Here is a 15,463-nt window from a genome sequence, read left to right on the forward strand (position 1 = left end):
TTTGCATCCAATTTTGCAAATTGAGATATATAGTATACCAATATGAACATCCATAATGTCGAAAATATTCACAAAAAATAAAAATAAATTTAGAGGAGATGAGTATAGTTTCCGTGCCGAAACATGTGTATTCAACTATTCGTGGGGTTCACCATGCATCCTCTGAAATTTAGACCAAACAGTCCCGCTCGCTCAGCTATGCGCTGGCAATGGAGATGGTGGCGTTCAAGTAAGCAATGCACTCGGTGGGCAGGTTGAGGAAGGTGTTCATGAACACGTCATCAATCGGGTCGAGGACGGCCACCCCGACCAGCTTGCATCTCCCTTCGCCGTCCAATCTTTCTCCCGTCCCGCGTCTCATGGCTCCAGTGGACTCCTCGGAAGTCAGTGTTGTGTCCACGAACAACGGCGGCGCTTGGTATATGCTTCCAACCGAGAAACAGAACCTCGACCTGAACTTCAGGTCCACCTGAAATTAAACCAAACCAGAACTTGTTCATATATATTCAGATGGCTGGTATACTACCATTTCTCTTTCGATGCACGCGGAAAGGATAAAAAATCCAGACTCTGAACATGAACTGAACTGGATTGGTAAGGACAACTAAGAACTTATCGACGCCGAGAAGGCAGGGCGGGGTTAATCACCTGACCAGTCGTCCGGTCGATGCTCCCGCGCAGGGCCTCGGGCAAGATGTCGATCTTGAGGAACGGCGGCAGCGGCAGCCCGAGGAACCTGGTGGTGGCGCCGGACATGGCCGGGATGTACAGGCTCGCCACGTCGAAATCGACGAGCATCGTCGTGCTCGTGCCTTCCGCGGCACGCCCGGCGCCCACGCCGCGGCCGCCTTGCGCGTTGTACGCGAAGTCTGGGTACCTGGAGATGCCGAGCCGGCAGCCGTCCCGCGTCCGGAACTCGACGCCGACCAACGCGTCTTCGGGCGCCGCGACGACGGCAGGGGCAGCAGGCTGCTGCTCGCCTGCTTGGCCCGTGGACGATGATGCTACCGAGATCACCGCGCGTTTGTTGCTGCGTCGTCGCGGATGGAAAAAAGGTCTCGGCAGTGAGCCGGAAGCGCATGGTTTCTTGGGATTCGTAGGGTTTTGCTGCTGCAGGGCGGTGAGGCTCCTCCGGGAGGAGATGTTGAGACCGCCCGGCCCCGGCGTCGCCATTCGGAGTCCGCACGACTGCAGCGGTGGAGAAGACGCTGGGTCCCCAGAGATTGCTGTGCGATGAACCTTCGTGGCCTTACCCTTATCCCTTTGCCTTTGCGGGTTTTATTATCTTTTTCACTCTCTTCCAAAGATGCTTGAAACATGACAGGCACTTCTGTATTTTTCTCGACACGTGTAAGTAATTGATCCTAAACTTCACGTACTTAATCTTGCACTTATATTTAGCCTGCAGAGGTTCTTTTAATTTTTTTTCCGAAATTTTATTCTCCCTCCTTCCAGAAATAAGTGACATGGATTTGTAATATACATATAGTCGACAATAGGCATGCAAAAATAATACTCCCTCCGATCCTAAATTGTTGTGGAAATATTACATGTATCTAGACGCTTTTAAAAAATAGATACATTCATATTTGGGCAAATTTGAGTCAAGTATTTAGAATCATAGGGAGTAGCATTATACTTGTTTTGAAAAAGAAATTATGTTATGTTTATCATTGTTTAGCTGCAGTGCAAGAAAAAACATTGTCAATATCATATATTGGAGACTGAAATTGTCCTTTATTTGAAAACAACTTGTCTTTGAAAACAACTTTTGAAAAAAAATTAAACATGAGCTAAATTTTTCTTCTTGCTTAACAAAAAACCCGCGAATACAATAGTAGAGTCTACAAGGGACCATTTTAGTTTAAAGTATGATATCTCTCAAATTGATTTTTCAAAAACAAAACAGTTTGCGAGCTATTTTCATTTTCTTTTAAACATCACAATTGACTTTTTTTTCTTATTGAAACTTGTGGGATTGTTTGTTTTAAATTTGTTACTCCCTCCGATCCATATTACTTGTCTCAAATTTGCCCAAATATGGATGCATCTATGTTTAAAAAGCGTTTAGATACATGTAATATTTCGACAATTAATATGGTTCGGAGGAAGTATTTTTACACTTATAAAGATTCTAGCCGGTAGTCGTCCATTCATCCAACAAGACTACCTCCTATCTTGTCAAAAATCACTTGATTGACACACATTCAATGTGGTACATATATGTATTGCAACCTTTTAACTGGAGTGATTTGTTTGACATATATATTTTCGGTTTTGCTCCTACAAGTCGTCTGTTTTTTAGTTAGAGATCGACATGTTAGCCATCGGATCTTAATCCAACGATAGCAAGTAAGAGATGAGAGAATGGGGATGAACCTCAGATCTTAATCCAACGGTTCTGAAACGTCGACTGATTTTAAAGCTCGTTGCTTAAAAAAGGATGACTTAGAAATAGCCACGTCCTATATTTTTTACATAATTGTTTTCTCAAGTTTTTATAAAATAATTCTTATTTAGCATAAAATTGGAAAATATGAAAACATTTCTTTTAAAAGAACTCATGCATGTAATGTAGGAGTATATTTTAGTTCATGGCAACACACGTGCATTTAGCCAGCTATAAAGAAAAATCGTACCTCCATCAGGCCATTTGCTTCGGCGGCGTAGCAACGGGACACCGGACACGTAATATTAACCGAGCCGTTCCCGTCTCTCCTCCCGCGAGCTGAACCCGACCAGGGCCACCTATCGGCGCCTCCTCTTCTCGCTCCGATCCGGATCTCCCCATTCTCTCCGGCGAGCCCTCGCCGCGTCGCGTCGCCTCCACGCGACCCTACTCTCATATATTTAACCTCCCCGCCGTTGCTCCTGCCGAAACCCGGATACTATTTAACTGCTTCCTCCCTTGCCCGCGCCGCCTCCCAAGCCCAACAAACCCTAGGCGCCGCCCATGGACTTGGAGGCCGACGGCCGCTTCGGCAACAAGCGCGTGCACAACCGCTTGGGCCCGGCCCCCGGTGCCGCCTCTTCGTCTTCTTCTGGGAAGGTCTGCGTCCATTGGCGCGCTGGTCGATGCAATCGCTTCCCCTGCCCCTTCCTCCATAGCGAGCTTCCCGAGGCCACCTCCAAGCGCCCAAGCCAAAGGGATGGACCCGGCGGGCACGTCTGGCGCAACCCCAACTCTGGAGGAGGAGGGGGGCGCGGCGGCGGCGGCTTCAATAAATGGGGGAGGGGTCCCGGAGGTGCAGACGGCGGCGTGAGGCACAAGGTGCCCGACCGACCATGCAAGTACTTCCTCGCCGGAGACTGCACCTACGGTGAGAAGTGCCGGTTCCCCCACACATACTGCATGAGCAATAGCATCACGCTGCTCACCCCGCTCCAAGGCCACGAGAAGGTACCCCCTTCATCTACAGATAAGACGTCAGGTAAAATCTGATACATTGCTCACTAGAATGTTTTTTGTGCTTTCAGGTTGTGACGGGGATCGCACTGCCTACCGGGTCGGACAAGCTGTATTCTGGGAGTAAGGATGGAACAGTGCGCCTTTGGGATTGCCAAACTGGGCAGGTAGCTGATGCATTATTGAAATTGTATCCTTGAGAGGGTTGTGTCTTCTATGTGACAGTTTCTGTATGGTGTATGGTAGTGTGCGAGTGTCATCAATATTGGGGCTGAGATTGGATGCATGATCATTGAGGGACCATGGTTGTTTGTTGGACTACCTGATGCTGTGAAGGTAGGAAATGGTGCTCGAGGTTTGTGGTTTTCACCCAATGCTATTGGTGCTCAACATGCGTGTCTGACTGTATGACCTGCTGCTGCAGGTTTGGAATATGCAAACACAAGCAGAAATGAACCTTACTGGGCCAACTGGACAAGTGTATGCGCTCGCTGTTGGCAATGAGCTACTCTTTGCCGCAACACAGGTAAACTTTCCTTCCTTTCTTTTGGCTCATCTTTGATTCGAACATTGATCTGATCTTGGCAAATGTAATTTTTGTTTTGATGCATTCTCTTATATCGCGCGTGGTGCAGGATGGGAGGATATTGGCATGGAGATTTAGCGCTGCAACGAACTGTTTCGAGCCAGCTGCTTCTCTTGTTGGGCACCAGCTTGCTGTTGTTTCGTTAGTAGTAGGAGCCATGAGACTTTACTCTGGTTCAATGGATAAAACCATTAGAGTAAGGACTAAGGAGAACTTGTGCATTGTTGTTCACACATTCTTAGATACAATTGATCTAGGAGCCTTTGATGCATGCATCATCAGATCCTAAATTCCGGCTGACTACATCAATGGTATATAAGAATATGTGGATAATAGACTTGTGCTCTATGGTTAACACATTTCTTTGATGCCATTGATGTAGGAGGCTTTTAATGCATGCATCTGATCACAAATTCCTGTTGGTGTATAACATTTATAGCTTTATGTCAATTTGCTCAACATCAGATTGTTTTATCCTCTGTTATTCACGTTGGAATGTGGAAGTTTACAATGCACAAGCTCAGCAGACCCCTGTATTGTACGTAGTTATACTCTTAACTTCTCCCATGAATTTAGGAGGTAGATGTGATTATTCAATTTCTCGATATCACATGTAAATCGAATGATTTGTGCTCAATTTTTGATAAATGTTGTGCAGATCTGCATCTGGTTAGGCAATGTTACTGCAGCTGGTCCAGGCTGCATGTATATAAGATTTTAGAGTTGATGATCACTTTCATAATTTAGTGTATGTTTACATGCTCATTTTGTGGTGATATCTGAACTGGCGCATGGGACACTTGCAACTATTATTTTCGAAAAGAAAAGAAAAAACATGTGCAACAATGGAAGAGCTCCAGCACCTATAAATGGAGTCTAAGTCCATACATTAACATTAGTTAGTGATAATTTTAGTGTTATATTTGAATCCTGTTATTTTCCTGACTACTATGAGTGAAAGTTATCCTAGTACTGTTTCCAATCTTTAATTTAGATGAAATATTTCTTCTGTTTTGATGTGCCTAATTTGTCAGTCACCTCGACCCATTTACTTGACATCACAGATGGCACTTTACCATGCATTGCTGCTCAATTAAGGCCAGAATTAATAACAAAAGGACAAATGTTTCAGGTGTGGGATTTGGCTACGTTGCAGTGCATACAGACGCTTTCTGATCATACGAGTGTAGTTATGTCTGTACTGTGCTGGGATCAATTTCTATTATCTTGTTCGTTGGATCAAACGATAAAAGTTAGTCTCTATCCTTGTCTTGTTACCGAATAATTCTGCAAATTCGTCTATTCATATTTCACATTTATGCTTTCAATGCATTTCATACTTATAAGTTCTGTTTTCTCAGGTCTGGGCAGCTACAGAAAGTGGAAACTTAGAAGTAACCTATACACACAAAGAGGAGAATGTATGTGATCCGTCGCTCGTAACTATATGCTTGTTATGTTGTGCCATTACAGTTTACAGTTTATGTTACATCCATCTATATTGTTTATTCACGTTACCAAGAACTTGCTAGCCTTTCCTGCTATCATCTGATCCATTCTTTTTGGCCTGTTTCTTATGTTTATCGTGTTCAGCCTCCCCATTATGATTTACCTTGAATATCATTTGTACTTTACTGATTTTACTTATGACCTGCCCCATTTTATTATATACAGTACAGTTAATAAATCTTACTAGATCTGTTTTTACACTCTTTGAACTTGCCATTTGAATTTACAGTTGAATTATCATACCGTAAACTTCTACAGAATTTTACATATGCAATTAAACATATCTTCAGGATGTTCATGAATCTACATACATCGTACATGTCAACATTTTTGTCTAGCATTGAAAAATTGATATTTAAGCTGGACCTGTCAATAACCAGTCAAACGACCACTACCAGTACAGTTCAATAACATTGTTATTTAGAGTATTTTATATTGAATTTCTATGTGGTATTATTTTGTTGATGTATAAACTATTGCCCTTATGTCAAGAGAACTAAGTATGGCTCTTAAGCAAACAGGACCTTTACCAGGCTCCACTACCAGTTTAAAAATTACGGCCTGAAAAAAACACCCTAATTAGAAATAAACTTGCCTAACAAAGAGATTACAGACAATAAGCCCTGAAAACAAAGAACTACAGGAAACGAGAGGCTTCAGTTAGCCATCAGATGGAATGTATCTTCATTGAGGTTTAGCTTCCATCACCAGTACCCCATAGTTTTATTATTCAAAGTTCAAGCATAAGTATTTCAAGACATGCTCTGTGATCCTCACAATTTTGTAAAAGCTAACTGGAAATTCATTAGGTCTCTCAGAGTTTACATAATACTTACTTTAGAACCTGTTCGGCATCCCTCCACTCCTACGAATTCTTGACTCCGCTTCTCACTCCATGAATTCCCGCTCCGCTGCCAAAATCTGGAGTTATGAACCTGTCCGGCAATCAATCTGAACTCCAGTTTCTGGCTCATTGTACAGAAAACAGACATTGACACCCCTGCTTTATTGATGGACAGATGCTATATCTAGTGCATCAGAGAATCAATCTTCAGCATTGATTTCACAGAGGATCAAATTAGCAGTATCAATTTCCAGCATCAAACTTCGCACAGAATCACATAATCACAATTTTCACAATTAGCAGCAGTTTTCTCACTGTTTCACATCATATTTATCACAGTTTTGCCAATCCCAAACTTACAGGAACATAAATTGCAGATGACAAAATATCAGGAACCAAAAAGAACTATTTCTATGGCTTTGAATATCTCTGTCTTTGACTGTTCCTTCGAATATCACACAAAAATAGGAGCTCACAAAAAGGAGGTCACCATCCAACAGCAATAGTTGTTGCTAGTGTGTTGCGCAACCTTTCCATGTCAACATCACTAGCCTGTGAAGTGGATGAATCTGATGCATTTGGAAGGCCACCCAGAGAAATCACTGGCAGTGGTAGATCTATGCTACTCCTTAGGTACTAGCTTACACGTCATCACTAGGAGTCTAGGACACAAGAGAATAGACCTGCATGAAAAAATGCTCCCAAGTCCGAATGTGTGTGTATGTATGTGGATCCTCCAGGGGTATATATTTCTTACTGTGTTGGTACCTTGAGAAGATAGTTGGCTAAGGAGCTCAAAATTTGAGTAGGAGATTTGAGAATTAAACTAGAAATGGGCCATTCGCGGGATCCGCTTGCATCCCTATAGTTGGCACATAATTAGGATCTATCAAATTGAACAAATGAAGCACTTCATTTTCTCTCTATCACGTTGTGCTTGGATGAGTATATCCTAGTGAATTTCTCTTTAGGTGTTCTTAGAGCTACTGTTGAATATGTGGCCTATGTTGGTCCAAAAAGCCCATCACATGAACTGGTCGAGGGGGTCTTCTTCCCCAGTCCCTCCCGTGCCTATCCCCATCCTCTAAGCCGTCGTCCCACCAAGTTGAGGGCCCTGCACCCAGGCGAGGTATATTTCCACATGGTATCAGAGCCACCCGTGGCGGCTCCGGTGACGGATCTGGCGGTGGCGACGGTGGTTCCTGCAGTGGCGACCTAATTTCCCTGCACGTGATTCTGGCAGTGGCCAGGATGGGTCTTGGCGGCACGTGCAGGCTGCAGCGGTGGCGCTGGGAGGCACAGTATGAGGTGCGGGCGCGCGTGCAGGCTGCAGCAATGGTGGCACTGGGTGGTGCACTGGCGGCTCGCGAGAGACTTTGGCGATGTGCAGGAGGCGCGGGGGCGACACCAAGCAGCGAGGAGGCACGGCGCAGTGGTGAGGCGATGTACTGCAGCGCAGCAAGGGTCAGCAAGGGTGGCCGGGGCTAGCAGCGTGAAGGAGGAGATGGTGCGGCGCATGCACCTTAATTCTGCCAAGGACTCTCTCGAGGCAGCGAGGGCAAGGGCAGTGCAGGAGATGGAATGCAGGGGGAAGGTCCAGACCTGGCATGATGAGGGTGTCGGGAAGAAACAGCGAGGCATGGTCGAGCTGCTCCAGGTCAAGGAAATGGAGGCAGTGGCTGCAGCTGGGGAGGAGAAGATTGAAGGGAATTTGATGGAAGTTCAGAGATCGAATTCAATGGAATCGGATGTTAACACGCAGGACCTACAAGTATTGTCCTTGGTTGCGGAGGTATTGGAGGTTGTGTCACGCAGTGGCAGTGAAGAAAAGAAATGTACGCAGCTGTTGGGGAAGCTCCAGATGATGGTAATGAAGGTGGGCAGAGAATCGTTCTTGCAGGATGAGATCGAGCAAGTCAGTCAGGAGGACAAACAAGTTTGTTTGTATGCAAGTGAAGGTGTTGCTGAAAGGGTTTCCGTAGCTGTTCATGGAACCAATTCAGAGTGGATGTTAGATTCTGGGGCATCTAAACCCGTCACTGGAAATTCAAAGGAGTTTGAACTATATAGTTCATATTATCCCACACATGAGGAAACGATACAAACCGCTGATGGCACTGCTCGGCCTATCGAAGGGATGGGATCAGTTAAATGTACACCAAAAATCAGACTGTCTTCAGTCTTGTATGTCCCTGCGTTTCCCGTGAACCTTGTGTCATTGAGTGCTCTTATTGACCAGCAGAACTGTGAGATATTTCTGAATAGAGCTACATGTGATCCTAGATCGTGTGACAGGCCAGAAGATCGGCACAGGAACCAGACATAGAGGATTGTGGTACATTGATCGTGAGGGACCCGACAAGATGGACAGCTCGGTGTTAGCAGCAATGTCTGGAGAAAAGGAAACTATGGCAATGACTCAGCACTGTAGAATGGGGCATATATCATTTGATAAGATGTACAAGGTGTTTCCTGATATCATGAAAGGGGTCGATAAGAGTAAGTTGAAGTGTGATGCCTGTGAGTGGGCAAAGCACACAAGGGTGTCTTATGTTAGCAAGGGATTGAGGAGTATCACACCTTTCATGCTTATTCATTCAGATGTGTGGACATGTCCTGTTGTGTCTATTAGCAACATGAAGTACTTCATGACCTTTATTGACTGTTACTCATGCATGACTTGGAGTTATCTAATGAAGCACAAGGATGAAGCCTACCAATGTTTAAAAAATTTCTATGCCTATGTGAAGAATCAGTTCAAGGTGCAGGTGCAAGTGATACGGACTGACAACGGTACTGAATATGTGAACAAAGTGTTTGGGACCTTCTTCTCAGAGCATGGGATTTACACCAAACATCATGTCCGGACACTCCGCCTCAGAATGGTGTAGCAGAGGAAAAATGGGCACATACTGGCGCGGTCACTGATGTTCACCATGAATGTTCCAAAATTCCTTTGGAGTGAAGCCGTGATGACTGCCAAATGTTTGATCAACCGCACACCATCAAGAGTATTGGGTATGAAGTCTCCTTGTGAAATGTTGCAAGGGGAGAACAAATTTGTAGTGCCCCCGAAACTATTTGAATGTGTTTGTTTTGTCAGGGATCACATGCCATCAGTGAGCAAGTTGGATCCGAGGGCTGTAAAATGCATCTTTATAGGGTATCCGTCTGGGCAGCAAGGTTACAAATGTTGGAGTCCATCACAGAGACGCACCTTTGTAAGTATGGATGTCACGTTCAGAGAATCCGAGCCATATTATGGAGAGAAGACTGATCTTAGTGTTCTGTTTGAGGGACTTGACCAGCTGCAGCCTATACAGCATGGTCAAGAGGGGGAGAAAGTTGAGGAGCAATGTGCTCATGATGCAACCAGATTTTTTGTTGGCTCTATTCCTATCTCTATGGCACCATATTCTGTCTCTGCAACACCAGATGAGGCACAGAGAAGGTGGCCCAACCAAGACGAGGAACAAAATCTTTGAGTGTATGCAAGAAGGCAAGTTCAGAAGGAGCGACAGGTTCAGGGGGAGCAACAGGTTCAGAACGAGACACCAGACAATGATGCTACTTCAGGAGAGTCCATAACTGATTCAGAAACGACAAATGACTTGCCCATCGCCTTGAGGAAGGGGACCCGTGCTGCGGTAAACAAACCTATACAACGGTATGGGTTTGAAAATGATATAAGCAATTGTGTCATATAAGTTCTTGTCACCCTCTTATCGTGCGTTTGTAGCCTCTCTCCAATTAGTGTCCATTCCCACTGATTGGAGAGTAGCACGGCAGGATCCTAAGTGGTGTGCAGCAATGAGGGAAGAACTAGAGGCTTTAAGGAAGAACAAGACCTGGGAATTGTCAGATCTTCCAGCTGGAAAGAAGGCAGTGGGATGTAAATGGATCTACACAATAAAGCAGAATTCTGATGGTAAAATTGAAAGATATAAGGCAAGACTTGTGGCAAGAGGTTATCGCCAGACATATGGTATCGATTATGATGAGACATTTGCACACGTAGCGAAGATGAACACAGTGAGGATTCTGGTATCTTGTGCAGCCAATTTTGGGTGGTCGTTGCATCAACTTGATGTAAAAAATGCATTCTTGCATTGGGACTTACAGGAGGAAGTCTACATGGAGGTACCGCCCGGTCTCACAGAGTTTGGAACTGCCGGTAAAGTATGCAGATTAAAAGAAATCTCTTTATGGTTTGAAGCAATCGCCTAGAGCATGGTTTGATAGATTCAGGCGGGCTGTGTGTGACATGGGGTATGGTCAGTGCAGTGGGGATCACACTGTGTTCTACATGCATTCCAAGCAGAAGATTACAATTCTAGCTGTCTATGTTGATGATATAATCATTAAAGGAGATGATGAAGCTGAGATAACAAGACTGAAGAGGAGCTTGAGTAAGACTTTTGAGGTCAAGGACCTTGGCAAACTTAAATATTTCCTTGGCATAGAAGTGGCCAGATTGCTAAAGGGAATAGCTCTATCGCAAAGGAAGTATACTCTAGATCTTCTCAGTGATATGGGCATGCTGGGATGTAGAGCAGCTTCAACTCCTATTGATCAAAATCATAAGGTGACAGCTCAATCTGGAGAACTAGTGGACAAGGAGTCATATCAGAAGTTGGTTGGAAGGTTACGGTACCTCTGTCATACACGTCCAGATATAACTTATGCTGTAAGTGTGGTGAGTAGATATATGCATGAACCCAGGAGTGAACATATGGAGGCTGTTCACAGAATCTTAAGATATCTGAAGGGATCACCAGGAAAGGGGTTGCGGTTCAGAAGCAATGGGAACTTGAATATAGATGGCTATAGCGATGCAGACTGGGCAAGCTGCTTAGATGACAGAAGATCTACCTCGGGCTATTGTGTCTGCTGGAGGAAATTTAGTGTCATGCAGGAGTAAGAAACAGCAAGTGGTATCCAAGTCAACCGCAGAGGCTGAATATCGAGCTATGTCACAAGGGTTGAGTGAAATGCTATGGGTCAGACATCTATTGGGTGAGCTAAAGATTTTGAAGAATGGATGATTAAATGTGTGGATTGATAACAAATCAGCAATTAGCATTGCAAACAATCCTGTTCAGCATGGTAGAACGAAGCACATCGAGATTGAAGGAGAAGCTAGATGGTCAAGATAGAACATGTCTGTTCTGTTCAGGACAACAACTTGCAGATTGCCTAACGAATGGATTGGGAACTAAGGATTGCAATCTCGCATGTGACAAGATGGGAATGATAGATATATATCACCCATCTTGAGGGGCAGTGTTGAATATGTTGGCCCAAAAGGCCCATCACATGAACTGGTCGAGGGGGTCCTCTTCCCCAGTCCTTCCCGTGCCTATCCCCATCCTCTAAGCCACCATCCCACCAAGTTTAGGGCCCTGCACCCAGGCGCGGTATATTTCCACAGCTACACCTCTATGGAATTCAGAAACATGCTATCTCTCTCCCTTCTAAGGTGCTAGATATCCTGGTCTGTGACTGTTAGGATAGCCAGCATCCACAAGGTAATACTTGTCTACAAACAGCAAGAAAATTGCATGTTAGTGCTACCATATGTGAATGCATGTGAGCACTCAGCAGCAGCAGCATTCACCTAGCAAATCGGCTAAATTGGTAGCATACAGAACAGAATTACCTAGTTTGCAAATCGGCAGCATTTATTCAGCAAATTCTCAAAAGGCTTCTTTTACATCACATTCACCTAGCAAATCAGCAGCATACACAAGAACAAATTCAAGCCCAATCAGTCATACTCATATATATGAATTAATTCACATATGGTGGGAGATGGGGAGAGAGGTTGGGGGGGGGGGGGTGATGAGCTCTCCTAGCCGTCGATGAAGACTAGCCACTGCTGGTGAAGATGAACCACGCTAGGGTCTGCTCGCTGCCATCTTGCCTCCAGGAGTGGTCGGGCAAGATGGTGGGCCTTTGGGCAAGGTGAGATCGAATGGTAAAAGAGCACATCAGTGGCAGAGCCTCTGCCAGTGGCAGTGATGCGTAATTTCCATCAACTTCTAGAGGTACTTCGGAATTTTGGTCCACGGAGCGATTCCAGAAGGATGTGGAGCATCTATTTCTTGACTCCGGCAAAATGAGCTGTGAGCCACTCCGCTCCGCATTGGCCACTTCGTGGAGGTGGGTGTTTACTCTGCCCGCTCGAGGTGCAGTGTCCTGGAGCGGAGAGAATATGAACAGTCCCTTATTTGCGTAAAACAGATCAATTTACTCTGTTATTCGGTAACTGTATATTTACAATCTTCATACTACCAAAGCTTTCATGTCCAAAATGTTCTCTTAGATGAATATGTTTCTCACTGCGAAGGAAAGATTAAGTATCCATCTTAAAACATAGATGTCTAGTAATGTGCTGTGGTTGTTTTAATGCTATGAATGGAAGTTAGTAGTCCAAGGAAATTGTTGAGTGTAGACGGCTCATGGTCACTACATTGAAATCACTTTTGTGAGTGTTAGTACAAGTTTCATAAAATGCGCTTTTTTTATGTACTCCGTATCATCTACCTTCCCAAGAGTCAGGGGACGTACATGTCGTTCCCCCTTATGCTCTGTCGTACTATTGATGATCTTAATGGGTTTGTTCCATCTGTAGGGAGCACTTGCGCTTACTGGCATGCCTGATGCACAATCAAAACCTGTGCTAGTATGTTCATTAAATGACAACACTGTCCGCCTCTATGACTTGCCATCGTAAGAGAGTTGTCCTCTATACTCAGATCATTTCTGTGTGCTTTACTTGTGATATTTGTCTGAAGTGTGTTGTTTGTTTAATAGGTTCGGTGATAGGGGCAGAATATTCTCCAAACAGGAAATTAGAGCAATACAAACTGGTCCCGGTGGCTTATTTTTTACTGGGGATGGAGCTGGTGAGCTGAAGGTTTGGCAATGGGTCATTGATGCCTCCCAAACCTGATGAATATAGTGTATTCTAGATTAGTTTCCCGATGTATGTTATGAGGGATTTCTCAAAGATACACATAATGTATTGAGGTGTGGTTGGGCTACCAGTCCATTTTTCCTACATTTATCCTCTAAGGATGTGAGACAGCTGGATCGGCTTGCAGTTAGAATATATATATGCAGAGGAGACGTATCAGTTTGTCCTGGAATGAGTTTTGAGATGAGGGGAATATTGCCTGTAATTTGTAAATCATCGGAACCGACAATTGTCAGACAACTTGGTTTCGATGTGCTGATAGCTTCAAGGATGTAATAGATTTTGTTCGCCTTAATTTGTGATGGGGAAACTCGAGATTTGCTCACATCACAGTAATTACTTTTCGTGGCCTTTTTATTGTCTTGCCGTTCACCCATTCGTCTATCCTCCGTTCAGAATGAAGAACTTGCAGTATTGCTCCTTATTCTTCCAAGTTCAAATGCCAACTGCGTAGATCGACATAGTTCTGAACTTCGGAATCTTGCACGGCCCCACCAGTGCGTAGCTTGCTGTCGACTACTCCGCCCGAACTCTCTCGCGTCGCGTAATCACACAGCGCTTGGCCACTTGGGCGTATGGTCTTCTGGGGGTATCAGCTCAAGCTACAGTGCAATCAGATTTCAGCCCGGAAAGGGTGCGAAAAGCTTTTGTAACGACGATGATGGTACCATGACAATACCGGAAAGATCTGCTTCTCGCTGGTTCGTGTGCCTCTGTTCAAATGTCACCAGGTGTAAAGTATGCTACTGAAAAGTTTGGAAAGGAACTGCACGGGTAGGATAAGAAAAGGCGGTCTCTCGATCATTGTGCAATGATAAATACTCCATGCGCGCGAACCTGTTGGTGTTGTTGATCATGGGTGTCACGTCACAAGTGTGATGTAGTAAATTCCTTGCGGCAAAAACAAGTGACAGGAATCTCCACTGAGCTCGTGGGCCATGGCGCTTTGGCCTCCATGGATCTCTCTTAGCCGAACTGCTAACTCTGAGACTTGTGTATTTCTCCCCCCAAAAAAAAAACTCTGAGACTTGTGTGTATAGCGTGCTGGCGTTGTTGGGATAAACAGATGTGAACATTATAGTGGTGGTATCTGCGCAGCGATCAGACTCTTGCCAACTTCCTTATTCAGAGCATTACTAAGGTTCAGATCCTCTATATACTGTTTGATTCCGGGCTAGTCGTTGTTGGAACTTTGCGCCCAGACTCTTGCCAACTTCTACTGAATGCTTGATAGCATGGAACTTTGCGTAGATTCTTCCTGCAGTTCCCGGATCCACGAGGATAATCACTGGAAAGAGACGGTGAAAAGGAGAGAATATCCTTTGGTACATACTACTCCGTACCTCACACTACTCCTGCAGTAGCAGCAGGCTAGCAGCTGCGTAGCCATCACTTTTATCGAGTGTTGCATAGTTGCCCATGTGCCCTGATACCATGAAAACGCTCTCGTGGCACCTCATCCACCAGCCCGGGTTGCGAGCATCTCGAACCATTTTTTTTATCGAAGTAGTAGTAAAACTTTGCTACTAGTTAAAATCCGATAAAAAGTGCTACTTAAATACGGAGTAATATTTTTATTTATGTGTGTGGAGAGGGACTGGCTACTAGTTTTTCTCTGAATATATGGCTCAGTCTTATCTGGAACGAAGCACTCGTAGACCCGAAACCATACTGTATCTGAATATCGCGAGTAGTTAGGCAAGCAGTTCTCCCCCCAATAATGTTGGGCAAGCCCTATCGTTTTAAAACGTTATGTTTGTGTCAGTTCAGTGTGTTCCTTCGCAACCATATGCTGGAATACCATCTATAGTTTAGGTTCACAACAATATTAGTTTCTTCAGTGACCTGGCACATGTATCATTACATAGCACCTGCCGGGGCAAAAAAACAATATATATTCCCCACATTTTAAGTGAGTACGCAGTGTGTTGTGAAGGACAAAAGGTAAGACAAGCAAGGCTAACAGTTGTGTGATGTGTGGAGCTTGATAGAGCAATATTTTATTCTCAGTGGTCGAATTTCTCACTGCCAATTGAATAATGCACATCGATAAACATGTAAGGCGAAACAGGACATAAATGGGACCCGCTTGCATCCCTACGGACCTAATTGATCACTCTTTCGGGTTTTGCAGCTTGT

At 44.6% G+C, this 15,463-nt stretch overlaps 2 protein-coding genes across 2 annotated transcripts; one reads left to right on the plus strand and one right to left on the minus strand.

The window, feature by feature from the left end:
- Positions 1-1,271, minus strand: LOC100823688. Its single transcript, XM_003572767.4, has 2 exons — positions 649-1,271; positions 1-469 (listed from the first exon to the last, which is right to left on the minus strand). The coding sequence occupies exons 1-2, from the start codon at positions 1,171-1,173 to the stop codon at positions 197-199; spliced, it is 798 nt and encodes a 265-aa protein (XP_003572815.1). The 5' UTR covers positions 1,174-1,271; the 3' UTR covers positions 1-196.
- Positions 1,272-2,679: 1,408 nt separating this feature from the next.
- On the plus strand, positions 2,680-13,675 carry LOC100845392 (zinc finger CCCH domain-containing protein 17). Its single transcript, XM_003570050.4, has 9 exons — positions 2,680-3,400; positions 3,478-3,573; positions 3,653-3,742; positions 3,831-3,932; positions 4,042-4,188; positions 5,125-5,244; positions 5,354-5,413; positions 12,980-13,077; positions 13,162-13,675. The coding sequence occupies exons 1-9, from the start codon at positions 2,954-2,956 to the stop codon at positions 13,298-13,300; spliced, it is 1,299 nt and encodes a 432-aa protein (XP_003570098.1). The 5' UTR covers positions 2,680-2,953; the 3' UTR covers positions 13,301-13,675.
- Positions 13,676-15,463: the final 1,788 nt, after the last annotated feature.

This window comes from Brachypodium distachyon, chromosome 3 (genome assembly GCF_000005505.3).
Source record: "Brachypodium distachyon strain Bd21 chromosome 3, Brachypodium_distachyon_v3.0, whole genome shotgun sequence".
Taxonomy (NCBI): domain Eukaryota; kingdom Viridiplantae; phylum Streptophyta; class Magnoliopsida; order Poales; family Poaceae; genus Brachypodium; species Brachypodium distachyon.

What these genes read in the sequence shown, in the direction of transcription:
- LOC100845392 (XM_003570050.4), top strand. Translation starts at nt 2,954, where the DNA reads ATGGACTTGGAGGCCGACGGCCGCTTCGGCAACAAGCGCGTGCACAAC. An exon ending in GGGATTGCCAAACTGGGCAG is followed by an intron (nt 3,574 to 3,652) that starts GTAGCTGATGCA and finishes GGTGTATGGTAG; the next exon opens with TGTGCGAGTGTCATCAATAT. An exon ending in CGTTGGATCAAACGATAAAA is followed by an intron (nt 5,245 to 5,353) that starts GTTAGTCTCTAT and finishes CTGTTTTCTCAG; the next exon opens with GTCTGGGCAGCTACAGAAAG.
- LOC100823688 (XM_003572767.4), bottom strand. Translation starts at nt 1,173, where the DNA reads ATGGCGACGCCGGGGCCGGGCGGTCTCAACATCTCCTCCCGGAGGAGC. An exon ending in TCGACCGGACGACTGGTCAG is followed by an intron (nt 470 to 648) that starts GTGATTAACCCC and finishes GTTTAATTTCAG; the next exon opens with GTGGACCTGAAGTTCAGGTC.